A 10,066-nucleotide genomic window follows, 5' to 3' on the forward strand; every position below is an offset into this window, starting at 1 on the left:
CATCACCAGAAGAGCGCAGCTAGAATCTGGAAGAGTCAGGGGACAATCAGTTCGATCACATACTTACGTTCGGCGTCCTTGTTTCTGACAGGCAACATACATCAATGCAGAGGGAATCCACAATACGAGCAACAGCCACCTGTTGACCTGCTTGCTTCAGTGTGCGAACATTGGTGGCTAAGTAGACAGGCTTTCGGGGTTTGAAAACAGACTTCGAAGAGTTTAGGGTTGTAACTGAACTCAGACGTGCAGAAGCTGCAGCTGAGTGTGATACAGCGCGAGAAAAACCGTCATTCCTGGAGCTGGGACCCGCGGAGAAATTAGTTATACTTAGGTGGGAGAGGGTGGAAGACGAAAAACGTGAAAGTGTAAGGGAGGCGTCAGCAGCAGCGTGTTTTCGCTTACTCGCCACGCTGTATACAGCATGTAAGGCACCCCGGCTGATCGCACAACGTGACGGCCGATGTAGCATGAGTATCGTCATCTGCAAATATCCTGGTTATACGAGGGCTGGGATACTGCCAGTGCGCCCATAACTAGACAAGAGGATGACTGGGACCCTCAACCAAAGCCTTTGGCTCAAAAGCCTAACCGTGAGGCAGTGATGTTGGGCTGGGAGTGCAAGCACGGAACACATCGCCACATGTTCGAATCCCCAACCTGGAGGACCAGGAGACTGTGTTCGTCAGACCTTTACTCATGGACCAACCTGGTATGAGACTCTGTGTTACGTAAACACCTCCCAGCACAGCTCAAAGGGTCGCCGAAGTACACAAACCGCCACACCACGGTCAGGTGCGGTCTCATCGTGACGGGCTCTAGCTGTCATGCCACCCGGAGGAAGCAAGAGGGCTGGGACACTGCCAGGTTGCTCAAGACTAGGCAGCGGAGGTCGAGGCAGAAGTCTGATTCGAACGGACCGTCCAGTCAGTAAATCCGCGCTTTAACCACCAAGTCATCTCGTTCAGACGCTCATATTATTGTAATTCGGTTAGAGGTCTTTAAATTATTTGAAAGCGTGCATCTTAGATATTAGTGATCCGGTGTTCCCCCAAGATTTTGGCGGTGTTCCGACGATATCGACGGTAAATACTGGAAATGGCGTCCTCACGCTCAGCGGCCAGTTTCTGACTCGTACAACCATACGCAGCGCACCACAACATTGTAAGCTCGACCCTAGACGGATAAACTAATATCATGCCTAGAACACAGGTGATGCAGGTTCACATAAGCTGTTCTGAAATTCCCGAATCGGATGGAAATATCGTCCTTGGCTAGATCACCGGAATTGACGCAGCTGCCCGGATAGACGAATGTCTACTACCTCAATCGGTTCACCCGAAAGCATGCGCTTGGGGTTCCAGACCACCCGGTCACGCAGCAGCACTCTACACTTTGTAGGGGTGAAGCGTATGCGGAACCAGACTACACATTGTTGTCTGCATTAAGATGGCGTCGGATCTGAGAAGACTTGTCGTCTGCGTGAGCGTGTGTTCTGAGGGCATTTCCACCCCACAGGCATTATCAGCCTCATATATGCAGTATATTATTATATGTATTGTATGACTGATGGATGAGTAAAGAGGAAAGGTGAGAGGACAGACTTGCCTGATGCGCTTGATGTGGTGAACTCAAGCGAGAGCTTCCCGTAGGCCTTCGAAGGGTAGGAGCGGAGAGCACCTTCCATGCCACAGCTACCAGGCTGGTGCCACGGTGGTTTACGCACCGTCTACGTACCTTTTGTGAAGAGTAATGACTGTCGATTTGCCTCATTCTTTAAACACTTCTTCTTCTGGATAGAACGCCAATAAGAGATCTCCATCTACTTTGAAGGAGGATGTATACAGACCATCCGATCATGGTGCCTGTTTGCGTTACAGTAAGTTACTTCCGACGGGCGATTAGGGTCAACATTCCACCTGCTCATATGCCATGCCTCCAGAGATTATGTTGCAGGCCAGCTAGGCTACCCTTCAAGATGTTCAACACATGTCTCCAGTCAATGTTTTTGCGTGTAAATTATTGAGCCACACTTTTTACTTGTTTCACTGACCGATTCTTTCCCCTGGTGATCCTATCGTATTAGTAGTATACAGAACGGCCATTTCCGTAGCAAAGGCCTTTGTCATCTCTTGAGGTTTCGATGTCCACAAAAAATCCCGATCTTTCCTTGGGCTGTCTACTATTTCGTTTTTGAATGACTTGCATGCGCCGTCACACTCGCTGCTTATATGGATTTCCTGGCATCAGTCAGAACCGGTGATCTCGACATCCAGTGGTCATTTGATCTTATCAGAGACCTCAGACAGACACTAGCACAGCTGCTTCCACAGTGTGCCATGCTTGATCTACGTGCTCCGTATCAGTGCAGTGTTGGCTTACTGCCTGACTAACTCAGACCGATACTCCTGAACTATAAGAGTTCTCCGAGGATGGTGCTTTGGTATGCTTCTATCTCAACGACTTGCAAGGGTCTGGAAGGTAGGGAACTGCGAGGTATGCTCCGAATCAAGTTATGTCCCAGAAAGAACGGCAGTCTGCGCGGCGAGCATCGACTTCGAATCAATTGCTCAGACATGATTCCAAGCTAAGACGACCGGATTGTACACCCGCAGGAATCATTTCGGTGCTTGCTACACGACGAGCGAGACCAGATTACTCTTGACGGAAATTATCCCTCCCAACACCGGAATTGTAGTCCGATGAGGTATTTAATGTTACAAACAGGCACCGACTTTTATCGAGTAAAATTAAACTTGATCGAGCTGGATGAACGAACAGCGCAGAAAGGACTGTTCACTGAAATTCAATACAACAAAATATGTTCAGCTCCCGGCTGCAAGAAACTCCCGTGCTACATAACCCAAGACTCACCGCCGGATACAGAGAGTTATATGTGAAAAAGCTGAGTTCCTCTTTGGCGTTTTGAGATTCACGATTACACTTGGGTCATATACGCGTACTTCAAGGGGATGTAAGATCTCAGGAAGGACAGGTTGTTTGCCAATTCGATGCCGAATATAGATTCAATGAAGAAGGGGTCTCATGGATTTAACGTTATTTTGTTTAGTGTTAAGGTGCACCAGGGTGAATAAATCACATCTGTCAGGTAATTGACAAACGAATGATGGTGAGGGGGTTGAGGGAGAGACGTCGAATGACAAAGTGTGCCGGTAAGTGACACCTCCTGATTGTCGAGGCCGATAAAAGGGATTTGGCTGAGGTACCCCACCTTGAGCTGGCTCAGTGGTTAGAGCGCGAATTCATTGACCGGAGGCTCCGGGGTTTGAATCCGACCTCTGCCTCTCGACTGCCCGTGTCTAGGCTTGGGCAACCTGGCACTACCCCAGCAATCGCGCCTCCAATGGGTGGCGTGGCAGCTAGGCACTAAAAGGGTGCTACAGCTGAACGATTATCCCTATTATCTACCTTGAGCTTTCAGCTCAAAAGTCCAACGCACGAAACCGCGGACAATAGGGTTTACTTTGGGGGACCTGTATGTGGCTGAAGACCGAACAGTGACTCAATTGGATGCAGGGGTCGGCCTAGCCGATGACACGACGCAATGCATTTGTATCACTCTCAATGCGGCCGTGCACAACATGGATCCCTTGAAGCTGATTCGGACTCTCGTTTTGAAAGTATTCGACCGGCGGCCGTGGCGTTGGGCGAATGGAGTATGCGGTTTTTAGGGACGAGCTTCTATAACACATCCTTCCTCGGGGAGAGGTAGCATCGTTGCATCCACGAATAAGGAGGAAACACTCTGACTGCCTTAATACTCCAATTGTAAAGGATAGTACAGCATTACCCAAAAGTCGCCTTGGAGTACAATTGCTGGTGAAAGCAGGATAGCCATTCGCCGCGAAGTTGTCTATAAGAAAACATCAACCAAACAGTTGCAAACATTTGAACAGAAAGTTAAAGCCCGATATGCACCTCGTTTTTAAAAAACTGAATGTTCATCTTAAACTGTTCTGGACATTCATTGACTCTCACGCAACTGCAAAAGAATGCCTCAAAGGGGTCCCACGAATTCCGTAATAAGCCTTCCATTGGACACGAAGCGGAGTTACGAGAAAATCACATACTATTCGCATGTCTCATCAGCAGTATCCGCCGTTAAATTAGTAGTATGGGGCCTCTCTAGTCTTGGTTTGACTGCTTCGCATTAGCCTTTCAGGTATGGTTGAAACCTGTGAAACGAAGTTCCAGCCAGCCACGAGATCATTACGACATTGAAGCCCGATTACCACGTCAAGATGGCAGCTTTAGGCTCGGACCGTGTCCTCCAGGGATTCCATGTAGGTGGATCCCATCCAGGAAGATACGGAAACCCATTTCCTCTCAGTCTGATAGTAGCCGCTCTCATTACGCGTCATCACATGAAGCTCAATCGTCCGCTAACTCTCCTCCAAGAGGTTTAAAGCGGAAAGCTCATTCAGACAACCTGGATAGAGACTGACCACAAGAAAGACATCGACATCGATTAGCAGCCATATCTTCGACAAAGGATGGTTTGGTATACGCAATACATGGCCTAGCCAACGCAGCTTCTGGTGCTAGACATACCCTTCAATGGAAATCCCTGTTACATAACCGAAGACTCGCTTTCTGATTTCGTCGTTATGGACTCCCCAACAACTCACACGGATTATGTAAGACAACCGTTGTCGAACACCCAAAGGTGTCTCGGGCCTAGTCTCAGCCACACAACAAAATAGCCCGTACACACGTTCCTTGGGATTCAGGGATATACCGCTTTGATATCATGGGTGTCTCAAATGAGCGAACGCAATCCGAGTCTTGCAGATTCGTGCATTGACCTCACCTGTCACACTACAATCAGAACTAACACAACTCCCAAGGTACGTCAAACGCTCCGCAACTTCAACTACCCCTTCCTGGATTGTAGGTGGAGTGTTCGATGACTGCATGCCAAGGAGCACGACCTTATGCTTTGTGTGAAATGTTCATACCAAAGAACGGGACTGCTTTTGTCACTTCAGCTAGAAATATCTGCGCTCTATCCCCACCCTCGAAGACGAGAACATCAGTCGCATATTCTAGACCGAGAAGGTTTTCTTTAGAGGCTGTTTGAACATCAGGATTTTAAAAACCTTCCAGGGTTCGTTTCATTATCTCATCTACCACGGAACTCAATAGGCGTGGAGATAATGGGCACAGCTGACGGACGCCGCTTCGTGTATGGAAGCTTTTCGAAACCTCTGTGTGTAGTATACACAGACTACCGGGTGATGTCATGCTTAGAAAGTCTTGAGAAATGGCCGGTCAATGGAGTCGAATGCGCTTTGTAAATCCCGGAATGTTAGTCATTCGTACGTATGGCGTTGTTCTAGCACATGACACGGGGTGAAGACTTCGTCAACGAAACCCCTACCAGGCCAGAATGTCGCTTGCTGCTCTTAGGCGGCCGTCAGTCATTGATTCACGGCATTGGTAATCGACGACAATGTGGTCAATTTGAGTTTAAAACCCGCATGCCGTTGGAGAACGCCATGTAGCCAGACAACTTCGGCTATTTCGAGAGTCAGTGCTGTAGAAGACCAGTCAGTGTTCAGTACATAGCTGAAGTAATCCGAGTCCAATCCATGTCGAACATTTGAGCATTCGTATCCCCGGCAACACAACGGGGCATTCAGGCTGCCATAAAAATTGTCTTTGATGGTGTCGGCGCCAGTCAGTTGGGTCATTAGCAGACACGGCACACATATCGATCAACTTCCCGCTTGTGAAACTGCTTCGTTGAGGCTGCTAGACAAACCGCACACAGAAGGGTATCCAGTCAAGTAAAAATCTTTTCGCCCGGTAACTTAGGATGATAGCAAACGCTGCACATCCTGTCTCTGGACCATCAGAGGCGAGTGGAAAGTGATGGGGCGACTAGGTCAACCACCGTGCTTGCACCCTCAATTCTTGTCCCTGATAAACTGACCACTGCCAAACGGCCATGTCTGACAGTGTGAGAGCAGGAGTAGTTTGCTTCGGAGTGCGGACATTGAAGACAACCCGAGACTGTTTTTTGGCTAAAGATTGATTTTGAGATGCCTGAGGATGCCGGCACCGGATGACGGGCAGATGTTGCTTACAAAAGCGATCCAGGACTAATGAAGTCATCAGTCCTAAGTAACGGGCCTACAAAGAGATAGGAGAAAAGCGTGTGAAAGAGGAAGGCAGGCGCCAGTATTGGTCTGTTTTCGCTTTTCCGTGTTGCTGTATACATCAAGTAAGGCCACTCTATTGTTGTCACCATCGGGCGGCCGATATGGCATGAGATTATTCGTATGTGTGCAATTCGTGGTTGTATATGGGCAAGTAGACTGCAAGGGTTCCCAGACCTAGAGAGAAGAACGATTAGGGTCCGCAACAAAAAAATTTGACTCAAACGCCAGTCGCAAGGTGGGATATTCAAGCACATTCAAATTTTCGCAGAATAAGTCGCCAGACGATCCAATTACCAACCTGGAGGACCAGAAAACTGTGTTGGTCAGACCCGTAACCATTGACCAATCTGATGAGACTCTGCGAGTGTCGCAAGGAAACCTTCCAGTATAACTCAGTGGGTCACCGAGGTATCCAGATCGTCACTACTAACGCCGTCTCTTCATGAAGTTGTCGAATATTTTTGAGTTTCTCAGAGAAACCACGTTTTGTGGCTATAAACGTTTAATGGTCGTCTTGTGAACGTGGTCCGTCAACGTCAGTGTTCACTCCTGACATCAAAGATGACGCGAAATAGTGAGTGCCGCTCATAACTGGGGCAACTTGCATCGCTTTCAGTGCATTCGCGTCATTCTCAGCAGATATATTAAGAAACCTCAAGCACGTCATCCTGGAGTTTCAAAAGCCTACCCCGAGTGTGGCGAACCCTAAGGTCTGCGCACCTCAAGAAAGAGATCATCTGCGATGTTCTGTAAAGTGTGACAGCTGTCCGCATAATAGAAGTCCGCTAACCTCTCTTGAAATGATTCAGACAATCGTGTTCACGGTGACCTAGAGAGTGCACTAGTCAAAGTCAAGGATCATACTGGTCGAAAATAAGGACAACAAAGCGGAAGCAATCGGACTGCTCTACGTAAACGCCAAAGCGATCACAGGCGTGGAAACAGGTGGCATGACAAATCAGCACACAAATGGTGAACATTAACCGTTGGCCAGGCGTATTGAAGAGCTGGAGCCGATGAAAGCTAACAATGCCGGTTGACTGTTTACATCACGCTACTCAAGCAACAGAAGTACTGTGAATGGGTGCCTAATGCACTTTATGCCTGAAGCTCTCGAAACCGCATCTCGGAAGAGGAAAAGGTGCTACGGTACTACCGGACAAGGTGGGTGCGTTCCTAAGGAACATGGCTTATGAACCCACTGTTTGAGCGCTCACTCCGGGTAACCATTTGAATGACATAAGGATGATTGACTGATCCATTTTAAATTGGATTAAGCAGCCCAACTGAGGTTTACGGGGATCCACCAACGTTCCCGGATAATGTCGGTGTCCTTCCATGTGGCCAGATGGCGCGTCATACAGAAAGATATACAAGTACTTCAGAAACAAACAGAACCCTAAAGTCACAGACAATGTACCGAGTCGGGCAGGTTGGAAAGCATGAGAACAAAAGAGAACGATGAAGTGAACTGCCGTTAAAAACACTCAGCCGCGCACTCAAAACGCCTTTGGGCTTTATCATCCATAACAAATCAGTGTTCATCACTGATGGCTCGCATGCCGGCCCTTGGAAACCTGTCTGTTTTGCTTACCCGGCAGTCAATTGTCTGCTGAGATATCGGAAGTGAAATGGCATGTCGGGTTACAGAAATAACCACCGAGTTCTGCAGATCCTATCAGCGCAAAAACTGGTTACCTGGCGTGATTAGCAACGCAACTTCGTCTGACCAGCACTAAACGCGAGGAAGTTCGCCGATTGTGAGAGATGAGCAAGTACGACATTATAATTGTATCGGAATTGAGCCTCTGCATGTAACTTCGAACTTTAAAACCAAGAAAAGCTCACAATGCCGGGTTGACTGATGGCCAATCAACATGGAGAGGCATATAGATATACGTTTGCTTTCTGGCAGCTAAGCTTTCAGGATGATAAGGATAAGTCAATTGTCTTAAGATATTGGTGTATGCAGCGAAGCAATTTCGCTGCGCTAACCATGGCCCTTCCTAGATTACCTCGTTTTACCTGACGTATTCCGCGTCCGAATTCGGATTACGCTACTCCCAAAACAATCGTGATTGAACTGATAGGCGCGCAGAGAACCTAGATAGGGTACACTGTTGGAACCATTTTGGTAAGGATACAACCCAGCGATTTGCACCAAATGGTCCGCGTGGACCTTGACAGGCTCACGAATGGCACGAACAAGTACCCCCGGCAGACCAGTCTTGTTCGAAAAGCCCGCTTTGGCATACTTGCGGCCTCCGGTAATCGCTGGGTGCCACTTGGTACCAGCCCGGTCCCGCATCCCAAGGTAACGTTCGATTCCACTGCCACCTTCAAAGAACTGGTTCTAAATGTCACGCAAAGAACCTATTCGAAATGCGCTGCGGACAGAGGCACTGACTAAATGGCACAGGAAGAGCACATTGAGCAGGCAGTCTACAAGCGGTTGTTCTCCTTTCTGCCGACGAATTCCGTCGTGCATACGGCCTGGTTATGCACCAGCCCAAACAAAGTCAAACTAATGCAATGGAAATACTGATCACCGATAGGAACTTCCCCCGATAACGCCTGTATTCCCCATCTCAACGAACTACACCTGTTATTGCTATACGAATAGGCAGCCTGCAGCAATGGTCATCTACTCGGAAAGGCACCGGATGTTACTTGGTATGTATGTAAGCATGAATTCCCAACCGCGGTCACGCTGAAACTGGTTTGCCACACATTTTATGCAGATGAACATGGAAAACAACCGGTTAATTCGATAGACCAGTTTTATTGGTGTGCTCACGCGATCAGTTCATACGGGAGAGGATGGACAGTAATCACTTTGTTGTTCTTCGTCTTTACGATGTGAGCTGGACGAGGCTGTGCTGGCTAACTTAGGGTTAGTTATCACTCTTATACGGCTCACCTTTCGCTTCAGTTCAACCCATTTCCCAGAAGACTTCGCTTCTTTCCTTTTTACATCGTTTTCTTTCACCCGCCGCAAGAAATCTTCACGACATTTACTGGGTTTCACATGTTCGATACGAACGTTTATCCGCTTGGGTACGATACGCTTACTGAGGAATAACGAAAACACACAAACTTACCCGACACGTTTGTTAACTATTATCCCCAGAGCATGAGGAGTGACATTGTAGACGCGGCCAGTCCGGCCGTGGTACGACTTATGGGGCATTCCTTTCTGAACACCGCCATCGCCCTTTATGTCTACAATATCGCCGCGTTTATATACGCGCATATACACAGAGGACGGGAGGGGTCCATGCCTTCGGAAGGCTCGGGAAAACAAGTGCCTTGTGCCGCGGCGGTAGCCTTTCGTGTTGGTCATTTTGTACAAGCGTGCAACGTCCGGAGAAAAGAAACGTAGCGCGCACCCTACAGTACAAATAAACAACAGCGAATTTCGTTCAGTTCAGGATTCACCCCGATCCAGGATTCACGGATTCACGGAGTAACGGATTCACGGATTGACACAGGATCGAGGCTTTTGCCCAAGTTCCCCGGGTCGGTTTTGTTCTTCTCGGTCAGCGGCATCCGATACGAGTCCTTCGTCCTTGACTTGGGTTAAGCTGTCCATAAACAGGAGCATGTTTGTCACGCAAGAGCGGTTTGGGAGATATACTTGTTGGGTTGGAGATATTAGATTGCTGGAAGTAAGGTGATCTAGGATGGCTCGCTTCAGAATGCGTTCCATCATCTTGCACGGCACGCTAGGCTTATAGGCCTATAGCTTCCAGGCGATGGTCGGTCACCAGTTTTGTAGATTGGCGTGACAATCGCTTCCTTCCAAGCAGGGGGAAGGCGGCCTTCGTCAAGCGACTGACGAAACACCAAGTGTAAATGGTTTGCCAGTGTGGAGGACGTTT

At 48.4% G+C, this 10,066-nt stretch overlaps 1 protein-coding gene across 1 annotated transcript; it reads right to left on the bottom strand.

Moving 5' to 3' along the window:
• Nucleotides 1-5,904: 5,904 nt before the first annotated feature.
• On the bottom strand, nt 5,905-9,528 carry T265_12679 (hypothetical protein; the record flags this gene model as incomplete). Its single annotated transcript, XM_009164942.1, is given in 5 exon segments — nt 5,905-6,156; nt 6,161-6,234; nt 8,211-8,538; nt 8,998-9,256; nt 9,287-9,528. Coding segments are annotated over 5 exon segments (1,155 nt in total).
• Between the last annotated feature and the right edge of the window lie 538 nt (nt 9,529-10,066).

This window comes from Opisthorchis viverrini, assembly GCF_000715545.1.
Source record: "Opisthorchis viverrini unplaced genomic scaffold opera_v5_10, whole genome shotgun sequence".
Taxonomy (NCBI): Eukaryota; Metazoa; Platyhelminthes; class Trematoda; order Opisthorchiida; family Opisthorchiidae; genus Opisthorchis; species Opisthorchis viverrini.